Here is a 23,146-nt window from a genome sequence, read left to right as displayed (position 1 = left end):
GGAAAATTTTGTCTGCTAATTCTACCGTCACAGAAAGACCCATTTAGTCATTTATATTTTATACCATGGTGTTTACGCTACGCTGAAAGCCTGCTTGTTTTTCTTTTTCTTTTTTTCCCCCCCTCCTTTGGCTGCTGCGGCCAGTGAGGTGTACTCCTCCTACGCGGCAATGAAATATAGATGTTAAGAGTCTGGAGAGCTGAGTGTCTCATCTGTCCTGGTGATACCATAAGGCAACCATTAATAGTGTCACAGCGCATCAGACATACCACAGGCACATAATTGGATATGAGGACATAACTGAAAGCACCTGCTTGGAAATCAACAGGGCCTTCCCAGGGGGTAGACCCTTAGTAGATTCCAAAAGACATTTTCCGAGCCCATCCACTTTCCTGCTGGGTTTGGCCTCACCCACTGCTCTTTTCATTTCTCACCCAGGTCAGTTTAAGAAGGCTTGTTGTTTACTCTTTTTTTTCTGCAGTTGCTTTGTGAGTATGCAAATACTTTGGATCTCTGCATAATCACAAGCAGCAGGACCATCTGTTGTTGCCTTGTTGACGTACCTTGTGTGTACTTTTTAATGGTGTTTTCTTGTGTCTGAGTGATGTATTGGTGTATTAACAATGTGATGATCATTTAACCTCAAAAAGTGCTATCAGGCGCCTGTGCAAAAGTCCTGAACATATGCTCAGTGAAATCTTCTGACAAAGACGGATTTATAATCCATGTGGAGAGATAGAAATATGGGGAACTGGAAAACAAAGGCAAAAGCATGGGATTTATAATCAGGATAGCAAAATGGTCAAGGAGAGGAAACATTTGCAGATTCTAGTGCTTGGGCAAAACGCCAACCTCCAGATGTGCCGATCAGGTTTTTTCCTGCCGATACCGATTCCGATCACCCATGAGGGCCGATCACCGATACCGATCACGATCACATAATTATTATTTTTTTAATCAAAACCACTACCGGTTACATTGTGTGGAAAAAGGAACCATGCATTCTCCTTAATTTAGACAAAAAATTGTTTTTAATAACTTTTTCCAAGAAAAAAACTAAACAAAACAAGCATTCTGCAAATTGTACTGCTATCGGTAATACTATCTTTAACAGACTGATAACATATGAAAGCTCTGAAGAGGCTAAATAATGCAGAGTCAAAATAAAACATCTCAACATCAAAAAATTCAAGTATAAAACTTAACATTCAAAGGCAAATACAGGATCCATTACAATAAACAATCCTGAGTTACTGAATGAAAACTTCCTGTTAGCATGGCGGCTAGCTGATTACTGCTAGTTCTGAGTGGCTGTTTCTGACTGAGCGGAGTCATTGTGCAGAACAGGGAGGAGATCGATTATTTTTTCAGAGATTATTTGTCTCATGTTAGGACAGTGAAAGTTTTAATACGTATGTAAAATGTATTTTTTTTAAGTTAGATGCTGCAGCTTTAAACAGAGGTTCAGTGTGAGAGTCACTACCAGGTGGAGCAGAAGCGGCGCTCCGTCTGTGAAATATTACTACCTGTAGCGCGTAGCAGCGGTTCAACAGAGAGAGCAGAACCAGCGTCTTACATCGCAGCTCGAAGACTTAAATAATTTTGCGGGTTTTTTGTTTAGCTTTCTGACCGTCATGCTAATCCGGGTGAGTGTTTGTAGCTGTGCGCTGCTTTACCTGCTATCTGATCCTCCTGCGTTTTTTTACTGCAGTGAGCCTCGATGTAGCCAAACTCCGTCAAGTATGGCATTGTTTTTATGTCTTATTAGATTCGTCATGTTGATGTATTTTGGCGTGCTTCAATTTTCCGCCGCAACAATCAAACTTCCCCATTCACTCAGTGCGTTATAGTTCCACATCGCTTAGGATTTGTTGCTGCGTGTTTGCGCAGTGTGAAGGAAAGAGATGACCAGCTGCACAGGCAGGCTGCGAAATGAGATGCAGGTGATCGGTTTGTGTGATCAGCAACAAGAGACCGTGATCGGCGATCACAGATCATACACTTTTTCATGGAAATCGGCCGATTATGATCGGTGGCCGATCGATCGGCACACCTCTAATAATCACACATTGGTGCGTCTTAATAAATTAAAAATATCCCAAAAAGGACATTTATTTAGGTAATTCAGTTCAAAAAAATTAAACAAAGATGCATTTGTAAGGAGTGACATATTTCAAGCATTTATTTCTGTTAATTGTCATATTTCTTTATTGAAGCTAATGAGAACCCACAATTTTTTGTCTCATAAATGTAGAATATTGCAGAACACCAATTAAAAAAGCCCCTTTGAAGACAAAAAAATAGTATATTATGGCCTGCTTACTTAAGGAGGCCATAAAATGGAGTTTATATGTCATGTAAATTAAGTTTGGATTATAAAAGAGGCTGGCAGTTCAGTTCTGTATCCAACATTGGAAAGTTTAGTGAAAGGTGAAACTCTGATAGAAAAAGGTGCACATACAACAGCAGCCTTCAAAAGATTCTAAATCAAAACATGATTGTGTTTGTTTGATTCAAAAATGATCCCCCTCTGACACACTTTGAGGTATTGTCAAGAGTATGACGAGGTATCAGACCCAACAGAAGAGCTGAGTTCTGTTGCTCTTGTAAACTAGCGTTCCTTGATGCCTCAGCTGTGTAACAAGCTGAATACCTTTATGCCACACACTACAGTATCTCCTGCAAAAACAACCACAACCCATCAAATATTGAGAGCATGTACTACACAATACTTGGACTTGCTTTTCTGTGTAACTTACTATTACAATATTACTACTACAATAACATGCAACTTGCAGTAGTCATGCAAATTACCATTTTCTGAAAAACTGGAATTTGTTTTTACATTAGCTGAACGTCAGAGGTAACAAAATTAACATAACAGAGCATTACATGTATGAATTTAAGTTTTTGAATTGAATTACTGACATAAATAACTTTTCATAGACATTATACATTTCAAAACCTGCATGTCACTCATTTGTGAGACGCTGTGGATAAAAAATGTCTGCGAAATGTTATGTGAATCGCCTTACTCCCCACTAAGTGAGAGATGGGGCTCCTGAAACATTTAAAATGTGACGATCAACGAAAGCTGCTGCTTCTGGATTAGTGGGTGGCAGAGAGTGGAAGTGGAGAGCCACTTAACCCCCATGAAAAAATATAACAAAAACGCTAAACAGCAAGCACCAGGACATAAGCTGCAACTTCTGTCACTAAAGATTTGCCTGGAGATGCACTCTACACGTTCCTGATAATGTGTTTTTCTTGTAGAACCCCGGCCAGACGCCAGAGAAGTCTTTTAACTCTCCACCACCCATTTGTCCTCATAAGGTAAGCTCCTGCTTCATTTCAGTCAAGGGATAAAACATAATTCTGTAAAATAATGGCAGATATTTTAGGATGTTCTTAAGTTACAATGTAAATCTCTATTTTGTTTTTCTTTTTTTTTTCTGGAAAGGCTACTCTTTGGTTTTTGCAGACCTTGTGTTTTGTTGTTCGTTTCACAAGTCTGATCAAAGCCTCAATGAGTGTATTATTCTTTGTGAAATTATCTATAAATTCTAACTTTTCACCAGAGATTCTAGCAGAAGCTGCTTTTATTTCAAACCAACAATTTCATTTTTGGCTCTTCCTTTGAGCATTCTGTTAATCATTCAAGACCTATTTAACATGAGGCGAGAAGGGCAGAATTATTCAATGCTAATTAGTAGTTATCAGGCACAGTCAAAGTCATTATTTCTCTCTGATAGTCTCAAGTCATCTCAGTGCAGTAAAGTTACTCTCCCCTTCAACCTTTCCTCTCGGTGTGTGCTTCTTGCAAATGTGATAGGGTGCGATACAGTGAAGTTTGCACAATTTTACTTCACTTAGCACCAAACACATCAAAAATGCCTATGTCCTTTTCTGGATGAATGGCTGTTATGGTGGAAAGTGGCTCATAGCGAAAGTGGACCTTGGTAAAAGGAGCCCAGTGGATGGAGGCTGTCTGACAGCCTGTCATCAACTGTTCAAAGCCTAGCACTGCTCTACATCCCTAATGCACAACCAGCTGTCTAAAATGACTCTCGGTGCATTCATATCCAAAGATAGTTGTTAGACAGTAAATAATAACAAACCAATGTGTTCATCCTCCCAGTCCGTTGATGAGAAATCTAATGGAAAGCAATTTACTTTGTCGTTTGTATGTCAGTGCCAAAATAACACGTCTGGTCCTCAACCCCATGGCCTGAACTTTGAACGTGGTTCCCTCTCAATTTGTCAGATTCTTTCATTGTGTCAAATGTGTTAGGTGTCCAAAGCAGTAAAAAATATTTCTAATCATGCGTTGAGTTGTTTTTGCCCAAGTGTGTTTTCCTTTTTTTTGCCTGATCTTGTTTTAGTAACCAGACAAAAACAAGAAGCAAGTGAAAGCTAAACAGATGAAGAAAATGACATTACTACCCTCCAAAAACTGCTGCGTAATAGACAGTAGTTTGGGGTTTTGCTATTTTAATCCTGGATGAAATATGGACAGATCCAGACCTCGGTTGATTTAACACCTGAGGTTGAGGTTACTGGTTTGGTTTTTAACCAGAAGATAGGTCAAAGCGACAAATGTTTAACAATCAAAAATGTCTTGAAAAGAAAAGCCTGTAATAAAGACAGTTTTCAAAACAAAAGTTTTACTCAATATATAACAAGAGTCATGGTGGGACTCAAACTTTTTAACCAAACACAACGAGTTGGACTTGACAATGGAGAACCAACATAAGTCAATATTTTGAGTCAGTCTTTATGTTAAAGTGTTAAAACTGACTAGTGTCTGATCCAATAGCATTAGCCCAGCATCTGGGGTAAAGAAACAACCCAGCACTTTTCACTAATTTGTGGCTTTTAAAGGCATAATTTATTACAGAAATAATTCCTTTCCACAAAAACACTGCCATATAACTGTTTCCTTGTTATGGCGCGTAACTAAAAACACCCTTTTTTATAATTTAGAAAACAGTAACTATTGTAAAATACTCACATTGGTAAATGTTATTTTTATTTATTTATTTTTTTTTACCAATGTGTTTTTCTCTGTACTACAAATTGATTACTGGCATAATACAATATAAGTACGCATTGAAAAAAGTTTTTCTGCAGGAACTGCAGCCTTACTTTGGATGCCTGTACAATGTCTGCCTGCCATATTTCTATCTGATTACATCCTGACTGGACTTCTTTTCTTTCCGTCTTCAAATAGTTGATCGGGGCTGATGTAACAGGGGAACACCGTGGGTTTGTGGATGGTGTTATTCAAGTTTTAGCTGTTAGCAGCGGAACATAATCTCCCTCTAGTCAGCTCACATTAGTCTCCATGATCCGCACCAGCCCAATATGTGCAGTGAATGCAATGGGGCCAGCTGGGGTAATTTAGTATGTCAGTCAGCTCAGGAGGCTGGTAAAATGAGTAAATGGCTGAATACGATTTATATGTAAAGAGTATTCTGATTATTATGGTTCTCAGAATGGAATACATTCTCTCTTTTGAAACTTTTTTTTTTCCTTCTACATTGTGTGAATCCCCCAGATAGACATTGAAGTGAACAGAAGCCTTTAAAACTGACTGCTCTATGATTATATTAAGAGTGTGAGAGGGAACGAGGAAAAAGGAGGAGGGAGGAGATCTGATGCCCAAGCACTAAGTATATATAATTGCTTCTTGACACACTGGCCAAATTCTGCAGTGCCAGGATCTGAACGAAGATGATTAACGGCTGTCCAAGTGGGTGGGCACTACAGGTCGTTCAGGGCCTTTGGTTTCCATAGTGATGCTAGTCTAAAGGCCATATATTGCATAGTGAACTTCCCCATGGTCTACATATTATCAAACTACAATTATAACTTGCATCAAGAGCATTGACAGGGCAATGCAAAATTCTTCTATTTATCTGCCGAGCATTCATTCCACTTTTTTTTCTCTGTCAATTGTTCACCTCTGCTTTTCTTAAACGGTCCTCCCTTGCCAGTGAGAAGATAAAAAGTGAGAAATCTTGCATTATGTGAATAATTGATGTGTGGGTTCACCTCACACCGTCATTACAGTGCAGCATTCAGTGTAAGAGGTGAAGGTAAGATCATATTTCTGACACAGAGCTTGAGGCACTAGAAACTGTGTTGGTTTTTCCACAAGGTATTATGCAGTATGCATTACAGGTTCACATCACTGCATGACGGGGAACAAAATGAAATATAATCACTGATGCAAGCATAGAGACACGCCATCGCAGCTGTAGAGTCGTAATTATGATCTGTTTGTTTCTTTGTCAAAGTTGAATGATTTTAACTGGAACTATTTGAGATGGCCTGATGCAATGACACCCATGCACCAGCCAATTTATTAGGTACACCTGTTTAATTTCTTGTTAACACAAACGACAAATTGATTTGATCACATGGCATTATCAAGGAATCTAAACATAGTGAAAACATTGCTACACCAATGTAGAAGAAAGGGCATTAAAGTGACTTTGAGTTTACTAGGGCTGTTTGTGGGGTACAGGCCAGTCACAGCATTTCAGAAACAGCTACTCTGCGGAGTTTTACTTGCAGAAAACTGTTCAAAATGAAAATATCCATTGCATAGCCATTGTGTGGACCAAAATGCCTTGTTAAGGACCAAGGAAAACGGGGAGAAGACAATGAATAGACAACATTAATTTGGATAAGGTTTGCCAAACACCATATTTAAATTCGCAACAGGATGTCGCCAGGATGCGCATGAACTTCAGAGAACATGTTTGGGTGCCACCCTGGTCAGCTAAAACAGCAAAGTGAGACTACAGCTTAGATATACTAACCACAATTGTATTAATAACTGATTTGGAAAGTGTTCACTCATCGCATAAGTCTCGATTTTAGGTCTAATCTGGTGTCACCTGCTAACTACCAGCCCCTTATCCTATGCTATTTGCTTCATACAGAGAGTCTGTGCTCTCGGCTGTTGAGACCTGATTGCTTCCTGGAGGCGTGGACTGTGTTGAGGTTTTAAATTTTACCCAATTGCCAACATTTGCCAGTGACGTATGGAATGCGGCAGTTCAATGCTAAGGAGCTTACCAGTAATTGCCTGCTCTGTAAACAACCATCCTCCACTGCGAAAATTGCTAAATTGCACAGGAATGCAATAGCCAGACTCAGATGTAAACAGCATAAAAAAGATAGATCCATCCTGCCTTGCATGAAGAGCTAAGGTGCTCTAATCATGTGGGGCATATATATTTTTTGAGCCTCTTAGTAGCATGAGCATTTTTTAAATGCCACAGCCTACTTTAGTATTACTACTGATCATGTCCATCCCATTAAGACCACAATGTCCCTTTTTTTTTATAACTGCTACTGCTAGCAAGACTATCCAATGTGTCACAAAGATCAGATTATTTCAAACTGGTTTCTTGAATATGACAATGCGTTCACTCTACTCCCATTGTGTCCACAGTCGCCAGATCTCAATCCAGTAGAGCACCTCTGGGATGTGGTGGAACGGGAGATTTGCATCAGGGATGTACAGTCAAGAAATCTGCCTCAACTGTGTGATGTAAGCAACTGCTGTCATGTAAATAAGGAGAACAATATTAGAGGAATGTTTCCGAGACATTGTTGAATCTTTATTATTGCAGTTTTGGAGGCAAAATGGACTCTAACTCGGTGCTGGCAAGGTGCATCTAATAAAATAAAATACCTTCTTTGGTCCATTCATAAACATGCACATGTCGGTAAACATAAAAAAGATAACATATGCAGAGAGGGTTTGGGTAGAGTTCATTCTCCCCTGACAAAATGAGCTTGCACCGCAACTTGTTCCTGCCAATTCTGAAATAACTTAAATCTTGCATCTCATTTTGTTACTAAAAGAGAGTGCCTTGTAAAGTGAAGTGAGTAAGACCCTTTTCAGACACCCTACTACTTGAAAGCACTTTACCCTGGTGGTCTTGGATAAAATGCCTACTAGCTGCCATGAGTAGAGTCATTCTGCAACTAAAAAAAGGCAACAGAACTTGCACATCTTAATGAATAATTATGCATGATAAAAGTGGATCTGTCAAGCTTCAGCACTAGATGATCAACATGTAGCAATTTAGCTGAGGTTTAAGCCTCACGACTGTTGGTAGTTACTGAGGCATCTTGCTGCAGACCAGCATTCACGTGCTTTTACATTAAAGTGCACTGACACACATATATTCAATCAATCCCCCTCCCTGACATACAAGTACACATAGACACAAGCACAAAAGTCAGCTGAGGTAAATGTGATCTCAAAAGACAAGCAGCAACAACCCACGGCTCCGTCGCAATGCCTGGGGTTGCATTGGTGGCTATCGTCAAGCAAATAATGCTTTGTGACTGACAGAAAAAAAAAAGCCAATCCAAAGGTCATTTGTGACCTCTGGGACCAGTACTGTGCAGCATCTGTCACTGGCAAACAGCACATGTCTGTGTCAAATGGCAAAAGGTATGCAGTGCAGTCATCCTGCCATGTAATAAAGGCAGTGGGGCCTATATATACCTAGCGTCCCTGTCACAACCGCATTAACAATCCTCTGCACTACGCTGGCTTATCGGCAGAACATTCAACATGTCACGCTGTACACATGACTGGATTGGTAGGTTGGAGCTGGTAATAGCATGGCCTGCATTATGCAAACACTTCAAAATGTACACACATCTTTAAGGTCCCCCTTGAAATGTTATAAGGATAAATATGACCCAATTCATTTTTTTATATTCAGTCTATTCCAAATGAGCTTTAAAAAAGTTGTGAATGGGTTGCCATTACATGGCATTTCCTTCATCTTATCAGCACCAAAGTGCTCTGCAGTGTTGATGCCACATTCACCCACTCAAACACAAAAGGGCATGAGAGCTGCCATTAAAGATGGAGGTATGCTGTTGGGAACAACTTCAGGTTAAGTGTCTTTCCCTCAGATGGCACTGGACTGAAAAGGGATCCCGGTGATTTGCTGACAGCCTACTCCTTTTCCTTTGACCAGTGCTAATGATTAAATTATATGATTATCATCTGTGAATACTTATCTGCTGTCAAATGACAGAAAACCTTAAAATTGTTGGAAAATATTGACAGATTTTAAAACTCTTTTGCAGGACATATATTTTTAGGGAAGACTCACCATTTACACAACAATGGCTAATAGCATCAAAGGCTTTGGGGAAATTGATGAAAGATAATGCATAATACATATTTCCCTCTAAGCCAATTTGCAATGCCCATATATCTGCATCAGACTACACATCTGTGTGGAACAAATCAATAATATTCCATTTCTAATCAAATTCCTCTTTTTGAATGGTGAAATCCGATCTACATGGACACACTTGCAAATCAGATACCCCAACGGGTGCATTAGAACTAGAAACAGACACATTTCTTGTTTTATTTAAATTTATTCTGTGGTTAAACTGAAGAAAATGCATACTTATTTATTAACTTAGATTTCTCATAAAGTGTAATTGAGGAAGAATTGTACATTACATGTTCAAGGTGTGGGGCCTTCCAAATATCTTTTCGGAGGGGGGCATATGGAGTTACAACATAAATACAAATAAATAAATTGGAAATGGTAAATGCGAACATTTAGTGAACTTCAGCAAACTTGTGCCAGATACAAAATGGACAGATTTTTGGTACCTGAAAATATGAAGCTATAGTGAAGCCCAAGCAAAAACATTAAAGAATCTAAAATTGGCCTTTCTTGTTAAAGTTGGCATTTTCGAGATGAAGACGCTCCACTGTCACTGTGTTGTCTGCAGAGCTTTAGGAGTTTTTCATTTTTTATTTTTTTTAAACAGGAGGGTAAATGAACTACGGTCACAGCAGTAGATAGTTCATACTTTTGGCACAGCAAATGACTCGGCAACTAAATCATTGTATCATGTGGTGCTACACATATCTAAAGCATGTAAACCCCACAACATCAGTGAAAAGTGTGAATGAAACATCAAGTGTAGCAAGATCAAGAAGGTTTACAATGAGGAAATGTTAGCAAAAAGGTTTTTTTTTGTGTGGTGGTAGGGGAGTTAAGCACAGTTATGTATTTGCTCTCTGTAGGAGGGCAACCTTTCTCATACTTTAAAAATCTCTTCTACAGTATTTTCTTTTACAAATCTCCTGCACTGTAAACTCATTTCTCTCTTGCTGCCTATTCTTGAAATTCTCACACTTGCCACCACGCCTCGGCCCCACATCCTGCTAAACCAATCAGGGATTTGAAGTCTTCACTTCCAATCAATTACCACCCAAATCAGTGCAGAAGCCTTTGATATAGAATCATTTGTCAAATCAGTGCAGATGGCTGAGGGCAGGTACCCCTGTGCCATAGGCCATATCCATGTGGAAATCAGTGCATAGCTTTGGCTCTCCTCAGACTCCCCAACCTATTAAAGGGAAGTCTTTGTGTGCTCCAGAATTGCCATCCAGCTGCCTGGATAGCTAATGTATAAGCATCTTAGCTTGTCCATGAGCTAATACCTGAATTGAATTCAGAATACTTTCAAGAAGGCCAAAATCTGATTTTTGTACAGATCCTGCTTAAATTGATGGCATAAAAGCTATGCAAGGCGCAATTATAAAATATATGACTATCACTTTTGACATGTTATGATGGAATATGCCTTAGTGTTGAAGTCAGCACAATGAAGCAACATAAAAAAATAGCCTAAAGCATTTTCAAACATGGTGTAAAAAAACTGAACTTAAATGAACAACTTCACAACTCTTAAAATCAATACCAAAACTACCAGTCATACCAAGGAAATAAATGTATCAATACCAGTCAATACCATTCATATGGGTGGATGATAGATCATGCAACCAAGATAAAACAATATAGGAAGGTGGTTTTAAGAAGTTGGATATGATTTAAGCAATGTTTGGGGGAAAACTAAACATATGTCATGAGCTTAGAATCCCCATAATCATAATCTTGTAAAACGGTATCTTCTGTGCATTGATTTTGTTTCCACTCGCAACCAAAGATAGTGCTATTTTCCTTCATATATTAACGTCTTTAATAAACACACACATTTGTGTTTATTTAATAGATATATGTTTTAAAATAAAACACGAGTTGATGAGGAGGCAGGCGATATGAATGATGTAAGCTGAATGGTATGCTTTCTTTTTTTTTTGAGAAAATTTGGATCTGCTGTACTTGGTCAACCAGCAGATTCCAGCAAGACAATTATTGTTATTGCTCATAAGGTCAAAATTTCCCTCACAAGTTATATTTTACCACATGGAATATTTAGCAGAAATTAGCCTACTGTGATCCTGAGATGTGAGTGACAGCTTAGCCCAGGACACTGCTAGCACTGAATATATTTGCTAGCACTGCAGTGATTATATCAACAAATTCACTGTCAAATATGCTGACAAAATACTAAATCCAGACACTATTTCTTCAAATAAGTAATTACACTGCCTGATATGCATACATCATTGACAAGCCCAGTGTTTATACACAGGAAAATCAGTGTGCACACAAACCCTTAGATGCATATAATTATTTTTTGTGTGTGGTTTCAAGAGATAAAGTCTTCTAACACGGCATCATAGTTTTATATTTTGAGACTTGATGGAGACAAGACAGACATTTTTGCTGATATTTGGACTCCGAGGACCAGTGTTCGCTCATTTTGTGGCTTGGATCAACAATCTTCTGCTCTTGGCAAATGCTGTGATCATCTCAAAACACTGACTAGTGTCCGGCCATCATTTTAGCTTTTTGCACAGTTAAAGGCATTTTTTTCTACCTCAGTTTAGGATGTTGCCACTTGCTATACTATCTGACAAGTTTTTTGTTCCAAGCTGAGCACGCATTTTGGGAGTGATGATGCACAAAAGCTGCTTTACTACCTAGAGAATAAACAATTAAATGGTATGTGACTAAATATCTGGTCGTTACATATGTTATATCGCACTAAAGTGAAAACAAGAAAAAAATAAAAGTGGAAAATAATAAATAAAAAGCAAAAAGAGAAAGTGAACCTTAGAAATACTATACATTTTATATTTAATTTATTGTATCTCTCTTTTTCTCCCTGTTCATTTAGTTTTTGCAGCCAAGTCTACAAAGATAATGAGAACGGGGGAATGTATGAGTTTGTTTTTTTATGTTGTTTGACACTTTAGCCATTAGCTTGGAGTAAAAAGACAGAGCTACACAACAGGCTGGAGTGGCGCCTTATTACAGTGTGAACAGATCGCACTCTTAAGTACGCGGGTTGTGCTGGGAGAGTTGCTGTTCTGCATGAACAAACTGTGTGAATCCGGAGAACACATCTTGTGAACCGATCATTTCAACGTATTGATTGCTTGCAGATGTGCTGTCAAAAGTAAAATGTTCCTTTAGCCTAATTAAAGAATCTTATTACTGCCATTTTATACCATTCAAATTGTTCTATTTCTGCCTGGAAATATAGCAAATTCACTTTGGTGTTCTTGCTAATGACTTGTCATTGACTTTTGTTATATCTAACCATAACAAAAGTGACAGTCAAGAAGTTAACATTATACCAGCATGGGTCCCCAAGTGTAATGCCTTGTATGACACTTTTGTCATTTTGCATTGTTGTTCAGTTGTTTTGCTGCTGAATTAGTTCTGGAGGATTATTATTCTTGAGTATTATTATTTTAAGAAAAAAAAAGACTTTGCTCGTTTGAGAGGAACCCTTTGTTTCACAATTGTTTGTAAAAGTAGTATGCATGAGACTATTGAGAAAGCTGCACAGTTTTCAGTTTAGCACAGATCCAGACTAACGAAGCTTTTTGCTTGTTAGAAACAGCCAAAACGCTTTGAGGTAAACCCTAGTCGCGCATTGTAAACATTAACTGCTTCAGTCATGTTTTGCTTTTAATCCTATTTTACATAAACTATTTATTTAGGCAAAATGTATTTTAATAGCCGGCTCGTTTTGTCTTGGAATGATGCAGTGTTAACAGGCTGGTGGAAGGAGAGTCAGTTCAGCCATGATAGGATTTTGTCTCGTAATCCTATTTCTTCTGCATGACAGTTTGTTTGACTGCCAGGTTCTGATTGTGGTGATTTGAAAATCTAAAGTATACTCCTTGGGTTTTATGAGTGTTATGCATAGAGTTGCATAGCTAGAGGTCAGCTGCACAGCAAGATCTTTTAGTAAGTTTACTTCTGGCATTAATATTAATATTAGGTAATGTTAACATTAAATTATGTGAAGGTCAAGAGATCCTGATGTCAGTTTCTCAAAAGAATCTACTTTAGCAATCATGTTTCTGGTTCAGCTAAACTCTACTCGTGGACTTTTAATCCTCCCCTGTGTGCATGCAGTTTTTCTACCATAATTTACTTCAGTAGGAAAAAAACTGCAGGATACAGAGATATTTGGTGCTTTTACTATGGTTACAACATTTTTTCACAATTGTTTCTTGTGGGGGAAAAAAAAAAGTAATGGGCAACTGCATGCAGAACTAGAAAATTCCTGCAGAAATTTTAAAGGGGCATGCCAAAGTGTGCCCGTCGGCTTTGACGCAGCGCTATGATGTTAAAAATTAGCATTAATGCTAAAGAAAGCTGCAACGTAGTCAATAACCTGTGGAGAGGCAGAAGCATGTTTAATAAACTGTAGTTGTACCATTCATTATGTTAGAATTGATGCATAAGCTAAAATTAGCCAATATGCTAATGTTAGCTTAAATGCTGGCAGTAGCATGTGGAGCAACACGACCATGTTGTTTTAATTTTACTACTCTATTCAGTATACTAAACATGTCTAATTAATGAGAAAATTAGGTAAAAGCTAACTTTAGGTAAAAGTGCTAGTGCACTAGTCATAGACAGTGAAATGCTAACTTTTGTACAAATGCTAATGACCTGCCTTGCTGAGCATCACCGCTCTTTTCCTACGAATCCTCTTCTGCTCTCTCTGTCAGGTTTGTGATCTGTAGCATCGCAGGCGCTGCGTCTGTGCCGCTGGTTCCTTAAAGGAGCAGCGACGTTATTTTCTGTCCATAGACTTTTAATCAACTATTTATTCTTATTTATGTCAGATTTTAACATGGGGGGACATATGTGTAATGGTTATAGTCTTGAATCAGTAGTATAATGCTGAAAACACAAGCAGTTGTAAATACCAGTAAACCCTACAGTGCAGTCCTGGGGAGCTGCAGTTCCAGACACTGTGTTCTTCTGTTGCTATGGTAATTAATCCCCTGCAGCTGTGAGAGCCAAAGAGCGGGAAAATCCTCTTCAGACACAGTTTCTATACTTGGGAGACACCAGGCGTCAGTCTGAAGGACCCTGACAAAAAGCATAAGCCCTAGCAAATTTTTGTAAACATTGTACATGAGCATGCATGTGTATCTATGTTATGACCAACTTTCAGACCAATAGGGCGATATTTATGCCTGTGAGGGGGATTTAAAAAGGGTTTTTGAGTCAGCCATAAACAGTCCTGTGTGTGTGTTTCATAGAGAAAGATTACTGATTCTGTGAGACACAAAATCTCAAATTTTTTCGTTTTTATTAATTTATGTAATCATTTTAACTCCGATCCCCAATAAAAATAATAGCAATAATGCCGGCCTCGAGCCGCACGATTTGATACCACTTTTGTGGGTGGGCACGCAGCGGTACGAGCCGCATTAACGGTGATGGAAGAATAATAAATAACTAGAAAATTCCTGCAGAAATTTTAAAGGGGCATGCCAAAGTGTGCCCGTCGGCTTTGACGCAGCGCTATGATGTTAAAAATTAGCATTAATGCTAAAGAAAGCTGCAACGTAGTCAATAACCTGTGGAGAGGCAGAAGCATGTTTAATAAACTGTAGTTGTACCATTCATTATGTTAGAATTGATGCATAAGCTAAAATTAGCCAATATGCTGGCAGTAGCATGTGGAGCAACACGACCATGTTGTTTTAATTTTACTACTGTATTCAGTATACTAAACATGTCTAATTAATGAGAAAATTAGGTAAAAGCTAACTTTAGGTAAAAGTGCTAGTGCACTAGTCATAGACAGTGAAATGCTAACTTTTGTACAAATGCTAATGACCTGCCTTGCTGAGCATCACCGCTCTTTTCCTACGAATCCTCTTCTGCTCTCTCTGTCAGGTTTGTGATCTGTAGCATCGCAGGCGCTGCGTCTGTGCCGCTGGTTCCTTAAAGGAGCAGCGACGTTATTTTCTGTCCATAGACTTTTAATCAACTATTTATTCTTATTTATGTCAGATTTTAACATGGGGGACATATGTGTAATGGTTATAGTCTTGAATCAGTAGTATAATGCTGAAAACACAAGAAGTTGTAAATACCAGTAAACCCTACAGTGCAGTCCTGGGGAGCTGCAGTTCCAGACGCTGTTCTGTTGCTATGGTAATTAATCCCCTGCAGCTGTGAGAGCCAAAGAGCGGGAAAATCCTCTTCAGACACAGTTTCTATACTTGGGAGACACCAGGCGTCAGTCTGAAGGACCCTGACAAAAAGCATAAGCCCTAGCAAATTTTTGTAAACATTGTACATGAGCATGCATGTGTATCTATGTTATGACCAACTTTCAGACCAATAGGGCGATATTTATGCCTGTGAGGGGGATTTAAAAAGGGTTTTTGAGTCAGCCATAAACAGTCCTGTGTGTGTGTTTCATAGAGAAAGATTACTGATTCTGTGAGACACAAAATCTCAAATTTTTTCGTTTTTATTAATTTATGTAATCATTTTAACTCCGATCCCCAATAAAAATAATAGCAATAATGCCGGCCTCGAGCCGCACGATTTGATACCACTTTTGTGGGTGGGCACGCAGCGGTACGAGCCGCATTAACGGTGATGGAAGAATAATAAATAATAAAGAGGCGTTCTATTGGGTGTAGAACAATAGGTGCCTGCCATGCAATGCATGGAGGCAGTACTGACTTGCTTCGCAAGTCAGTACTGCTCTCCTTATGCATTGCTATGGCATGCCCCTAATAAAGAGGCGTTCTATTGGGTGTAGAACAATAGGTGCCTGCCATGCAATGCATGGAGGCAGTACTGACTTGCTTCGCAAGTCAGTACTGCTCTCCTTATGCATTGCTATGGCATGCCCCTAATAATTGCAGAACTGACTGGCCACTATGACATTTTTTTAAGACGATTTGATCATTTTAAATGGTAAGTTTACGGAAAAGGGTTGATGTATGTTGGTTATATCTCCTTGCGTCTCCACACATCTGCAGCATTCACTAAGAACTTGTTTATATTAATAGGTCATATCAAAGACCGTCTGTGCACAGTTGTGTCTGTTACCTTTGGTAAGCATTCTGACTCTGTCTGCACTGACACAGTGTGCATTTAAATGAAGTGATGAGTGGGTTAATTTTCCCTTATTGGACGGGGACAGGCCTTTAAATTGAAATCGATCCTCGGAACCACAGATTTTGTGATTTTTTGACTACTGCATCAGTGGAAAACCTAGGCAAAGCAAAACAAAACTATTTTTGTTCCCTCTAGTCAACCTGAAGATGTGGTTAGGAAATATTTTGATAGGGGTTTATGTGTGTGATGCTATGATGTGGTCATTTCAAAATTACTGTAAGAACCATTAAGAAAGTATCACTGTTCATTTGATATAATAAAAGTTCCATAAACAATATAAAAATTGAGCAATGTGGGGAAAAAAAAAATCAGTTCTTTTTCTATTGCTCGTTTTGTTTTCTTCAGCTGTAACAGTGATTGCATCTAACAGGAGGGCTAATCAGTCATTTTTTTCCCCTCAGTATGTGTGTAGTAGAATATGAATGAGTAAGAAATCTAACAAGTATTATGCCGGATTTCAGTCGCTTTTTCTTTCAAACTCCACTGGAGAGTGGCGATATGTTTGTTCTGTGTTCTTCAGCTCTCCTTCCAGAGTCAAAATAACTTTGTTTTATTACGATCCAGAGCTGCGCAAAATAGGCCATATATGAAAATGTGTAATGTATAATAAGATATGTTATTGCATAATAGCTGTTTGATGCTAGACCATAATGAGCAGAAATTCTAAATCTTACATTATAAGCATAGAACATTCTTATGTTTTTTTAACATTGTATAGTTTTCTTTGTTTCAGAAATTTCCACTTTAATCACTTTATTCCTAGATTTATTTAGATGTTTATTGGTATCAGATTTGATTTATTTTTAAGAATTTGAAATGAAAACAATGGTAAAAAAATATATTTAAGATGTAGTACATAAACTGATACATATGATCCACAGTTCAGAAGAAAGAAAAAAAAAGACTTTGGCTTGGCCTCATTCTGTGTTTCCTTTTGTTATGCTTGGCCAATAATGACGAATACACTAAAAGAACAGCATTCGGATACGCTTTTGTGTGCATATGATTAGTTTCTTTCTCTTTCAAAATAGGTGTGCAGTTTGTACAGACAATAGTATTTTAATCTTTTTTTTTTACATTTTAATAAATGCAGTAAGAAGAAAAATCCGTAGACAAATGGATACAAAAGAAGAAATAATAACCAATAAGAAAAATTTAAAAATCAAACATGGTAAATAAATAGCTTTAGAGTGTAAAATGTTTGAGTTATGAATGTAGCATTGATCGTAAAAAACTAAAAATTCGTAGATGTGGTCTTGGAAGAAACGTTCTTGTAATGATTTTATTTATAAGCAAAGTTTTGTTCAATGCCTTCACATTTCAATTATGTATCCCCGATTATTTTTCCTCCCATTATAAATCAGTGCAGCAATGTGTCCTGACACAGATGCCCATCTTAGTTGTTTGTGCAAAAATAAAAGTCTCTGTTGTTTTCTATGTACATTCTTTTGGAATATGTTCTCAAAACCGATGACTGTCTCTGACCCAAATTAAGAATGAATACCATTATTCAACAGAGACCTGCAGACACACCTGTTTAAAGCAATACTGTTTTAGGCAATCAATGTATTTGCCTTTGTATAATTATTTGGAAGCCAATTCCACGAATAGAAAAGTGGACATGTTCATTGATTTCACAATATACAACACTTGTCGGTAATAATCAATTTACACTTTCATCCCATTAACATTTTATTACATGCATTTGTTGAGAAAATCCCAAAACATGTAAGTTTCATTCAAATCATTGAGATTTGAGACGGTACAAACAAAAGCCACCTCTTTCTATTTATTTGGCTGCAAAACACAACGAATATTGGGTAAATTCATTTCAGATCTTTGAAATACCTTTCCGCAAGGGGAAAAAATAAAGGGGGGGAAATTGAAATGATGACAGGAAATTTGAATTTTGAAATGATTATAACCATGTAAGCTCTCAAGGCAAGAACAAGTTGCATTGCTCAGGATATTTTTCTCGCCCTCTGCTTTTGCATATTTCACACAGGCAAAGTCTTTAGAGATGCAAGTCATACTGAGAGAATTTGACTGTGCATGCTAAAAAGGCATAAATACAAGAGGAAAAAAAAACATAACCAACAGATGACCTTATTATGCTCAGTATGTACCATGCAGTTGCAGTATTGCCTCTATTTGTCATTATTACCACCTGCTATAACTGTGAGTGGGAGGAATATCAATTTGACAAAGACGGCCTCTGACTAAATGTTAAGGAGGCCCCCTGTCACGTGAGACGCATCCCTACTGTTCTGAGTGGGTAGATATAGCTGTGTTTTACTACTTATGGATATTCAATGGGAGAGCACAAAGCGGGTATTGCTGTAATAAGGCATTTACCAATGCAGAACAGTGCTGTGCACTGTGAGAACATATGTTAATGTGTTTGACTGCGGCCAGAGAAACAGCAAGATATTTGGGCAAAAATAAAAACACATGGGACAGACATCCCGCAGCATACATTTGCCTTGTACCAAAATGTTTCTGGTGCACAGCGGTGGAAGAGGGCCTAAAATAACTCTGCCACTGAGGAGGACTTTGTTCTAATGATGAATCTCAATGTAGTAGGACAGGCCTACTTCGAAACAGACAGAAAAACTCAACACGGTCAGTGTGTGATTCAAGTAGGAATACATCTTCCTGTGTGCAGACCATTTATCATTTACGGGATGCAAAATAGTTTTCTTTGCCTCATTAGAAGTCACCATTGTAAGAGAAGAAGAAGTAAGATGTGTTTTGAAATATTTTATTAGATATTAAGTAAGCTTAGATTCAAATGAATTTTCACAGACGCAGATGATGAAATGTTTTGAGGAGTTAAAAATCTACTTTTGTACTGCTGGAACGGTGAAAGCTTGTGTGGGTTTGTGATATTTTTAATCTATATAAATCTAGTTCTTTGTTTGCTTTTTTTTTTAAATATGTATTTTAGGAACGCTGAATATTAGTGTGGATACAGTTTAGTGATTGAAATAATGAAATAAATTATTTGAAAGTATTCCTGAAACTAAGTAAGAATATTTTGAATACTTATATTCACAATTCATTCTGTATCTGTCATATATTTGAATGTAAAAGCAGCAGCTCTTTGTTTAAACAGATGTTTAAATGTTAAACTGATAACCATGTTGTGGTTGTAGTTTGTTACTGTATTGCAGAAAGCCATTATGCTGCCATTTTTTACTCCTATGACAATGCAGTCTTTGGCAAACTAAAGTGAATGTATTTGTGTCACAGTTCAGTTTTTTTTCCTTAACCAGACTCACTGTTTAACATAAAAATCTTCTTTTTTGGTTAGAAGTACTCAAAAGTGGTGCACAGTGTTTAAAGCATTTGAGAATGGACAAACATCTATAGAAAGTATATTAATTTTAAAATGTTTAGCTAAAACCTAAACTTTATCCCATCAACAAAATGTAAGTTCTGTGTACAATGATGTACTGTTTGGACAAAATAAACCCACATACTATGTTCTTCATGCAATCTACATGTCCAAACAAATATTGCAAATATTTATTAACTGTGGATTTAATCTTACAATTTAGAAAAAAATGTCACTTTAATGCAGGAATTCATTAAACATACAAATAAGGTTGATCCTAAATAAGACCTGTCAGCTTTGCATTTGCAAGAGCAGACTGTTATTTTCAGTCATTATTAAACTATTATCACTTCATGTTGTTTTGTCCTCATTGGAATTTATAATGGGGCCACAGACATTTGGATTGTTAATTTTTCAGAGGCTTTGTGAAATCTTTATGCCTGTGGTAACATGTGAAAAATGACAGTGAATACATTTTGAGACCCAGATGACTTCCACTGAATAACATTACAGCTAACATCTGTGTGTTTAAATTTAAGACAGAAGCAACTCCCTCTCTGCAGGAGATCAGTCCCTTGGATGTTTCAGGAGTCATTAATCAGTATCATCATTGTGCTTTTTGTTTGTCACTGACTGACAGTGAGACAGACTCTTTGCTTCAAACACGAGCTTGCGATTCAGTGTGTCACTGCACATCACAATCTATGGACAATACCTCTGTCAGTCTGTATGAAGAACACTGTCAGATATTTCAGTGGGAGACAGATCAAACAGATGAACAATTCACAGTGCTGCTGAATCTTGATAATGACGTTTTGACACATCAAGTGGGCTACCCATCCTCTTTTCCATATTTCCTCCTTGATAGTACACTTAGTGATCACTTTGTTCTGTGCACCTCCCTGTTTAATGCAGCTTTCTCCACAGACACTGAGTCAAGCTGCTGTGACTCGCTGTGTACACAGCCAGGACAAGTGGGGGTTGAGCAGTTCAAAAATTTCTGGTTAACTGAGCATGTAGTTTGACATCATTGAAAAAGGTATTCATCTTTATTCCACTTACATAATGGCTTCATTTTCATTTATAACCAAATGTAACACATTATCGGCAATAGCAACACTTGATTTGATGTTCAGCTTGTGCAAAACTGTTGAAACTCCTAATATATACGGGGACAACATTTTGATTTGTGACATGTTAAAGTGTTGTTTTTTTTCTGATTATTATTACTTTTATTCAATTCAAAGACTGGACAAAGATTTTGCTTTCATCCACGTTAATGTTTCATGTCGTAACAAATTTACCACGAACATTTACCCACAACAACTTCCGCCTCTGCCAGAGGAAGGAAATGGCTCATGATTCAACTAAGCCGATTCAGTTTAGCAATGGCATCATATCAGCAGGACTATTATCATCTGTTGTGATGATGAAAAGACAAAAGATGAATTCAATAAATTCATACTAGGTTGTCAAAAGTGTTAATCACCCTGAACATTAAAAAGATCTCCTAAGCTAGTCTCACCACTTAAAAAGATCAGAGACAAGATCCCTAAAAAAAATACAATGAAGGGAAAGACGAAATTTAAATGTAAAAAAGGAATTCCTTTAAAGTCTTAAAACCTACAGAATCATTCAGAGGCATTTGCACAGTAGTCTACTTTTTTTTCTTCTTTTTTTTTTTTCTTTACAAGTTTTGAAAGATGCTCACCCTGCGGTCTCGGCATGATAAATCCCTGGACTAAGACCACCTCCACCGCTGTAATACTCCTGCTTGCTGGGGCGGGTGTATCAACATGCTGACACTGAAGAACACCTTGTTCCTCTCTCAGAAACAATTTCATGAACCTGCATTATTTGACACCCTGAGAATAAGAATTTCATTGGTCCCCCACTTGGCTAATTGGGCAGCGGCAAAGGGTGTTCCATTCTAACAGCATTTATTCCCCGCTGGGATTCTCTGACATAGATTTCTATTTAGAATTATATTATATTTCTATTTAGGATACACAATTAAGTGGTTTATCCCTGTCGCATCGTTTCTTTCAGGACAAATCGCTGGCTCACCTTCTCGGAATGCGCCTCACAAGTATTTTCTTAATCTTTCGAAGCTGTACATGTTGCACAAGTAACTACCTTCACTAACATGGAAAGAGAGGCTAATTGTGACATGCTGCTATTAATAGAGGTGCCAAACATAATTAGAAATCTTCCAGTATGAGTTTCTAACAGTACAATGACAAAAATACCACAATTTTCTGTATTTAGATGACAGCAAAACTGAATAACATAATTGAATTGCTTTTAAAGAAGATGGCTTGCCACATAATTTATTTCGAGAGTGTTCCCTTGATAAGAAATATGGGTAGCACTCTTTTTAAGTGTATACACATTTTGTTGGTGTTTTTGCAGCTTGAATTTTTTAAATTAGTTTATTTTGTCTATTCTGTAAAAGAGAGAAAAAGGTAGCAGCAGCAGACGTAGAGGAGCAGGAGAAGACTACATCCATGCTGCACTTTCTCTGGGGTTTTATTAATGGGGAATTAAGCTCAGTGTGACTAAAAACCTTAGCAGTTTTAAGCATAGCTTTATAAAATCTTGGTGTACCTTGATTGCAGTAACCAGTATATGTCTAAACATATCAGAAGAAAGTAGTTCACATAATCAATTTCTTTAAGAACAAGTTGAGATTTAAAAATGTAGTCTATGAATTAGGGGCAACATGGTGATTGGGGTTCAGTTTTACTTTTTCTTAGAAGGGACTAAGTGTTTATCCTTAATAATCAAATGGAAGCCTGGATGCAAGCAGTAAAAAGATCTCCCATTTTGATCGGCGCTTTGCATATTTATATTAAGTTTTCCTCTATAAATACAGCATTGTCGTTGGCCAGGCTCCACTCTTCATTCAGATGATGTTGTGATTTCAAGATGAGTCCACAAAATTTCTTTAGTTTCCTCCAATGACGCGTGTACTGCCCTATATCCGAGTCTAATAAAACACTTTAATGATGAAGTGAAATGAAATGTTCACATAATAGGAAAATCTAGAAAACATGTAAAAATAAATAAAAAAAAACAAAAAAAAAACTACATCTACTCAATTTCAGAATGCTTCAAAAAAGGAGGAAAATAGCATAGAGCTGAATAAAGGTTCTGCATGATATTACCCTTGATGTACCTAATAAAACTGTCAATGAAGATATTTACAATACTGCTAAAGGACTATGGTTCAGTCAGTTACCGCTGGCTGAAATATTCATTCTCTTACTTGGCTTCTTAACTTTGAAACCATGACATCCTAAATTTGCATAGTGGTAAAGATCAATGTAGCTCTTAGAGAATTCTGTGGCACGTATTCAAAACAGCTCCCCTTTTCTCCCCCTGTGTAGTCTGTAGCAAAAAAGGGCAAACAGGCAGTGAGTGATGTGGGTAA

The 23,146-nt window shown here is 37.6% G+C and overlaps 1 protein-coding gene across 4 annotated transcripts in view; it reads left to right on the top strand.

The window, feature by feature from the left end:
• The window catches only part of pcdh11 (protocadherin 11), a 168,721-nt gene that overhangs the window by 68,597 nt on the left and 76,978 nt on the right, over nucleotides 1-23,146 (top strand). For 2 of the 4 annotated variants that reach the window (XM_008420359.3, XM_008420358.3), the window contains exons 4-5: nucleotides 3,274-3,333; nucleotides 7,466-7,564. In XM_008420359.3, the coding sequence (XP_008418581.1) occupies nucleotides 3,274-3,333; nucleotides 7,466-7,564 (159 nt within the window). The remainder of the gene's footprint in view (nucleotides 1-3,273; nucleotides 3,334-7,465; nucleotides 7,565-23,146) is intronic. The other 2 variants (XM_008420360.3, XM_008420361.3) reach the window with 1 other exon arrangement.

The sequence above is a fragment of the Poecilia reticulata genome, chromosome 10 (assembly GCF_904066995.2).
Source record: "Poecilia reticulata chromosome 10, P_reticulata-male-v2, whole genome shotgun sequence".
Taxonomy (NCBI): Eukaryota; Metazoa; Chordata; class Actinopteri; order Cyprinodontiformes; family Poeciliidae; genus Poecilia; species Poecilia reticulata.
This window is presented reverse-complemented; position numbering and strand designations above follow the sequence as displayed.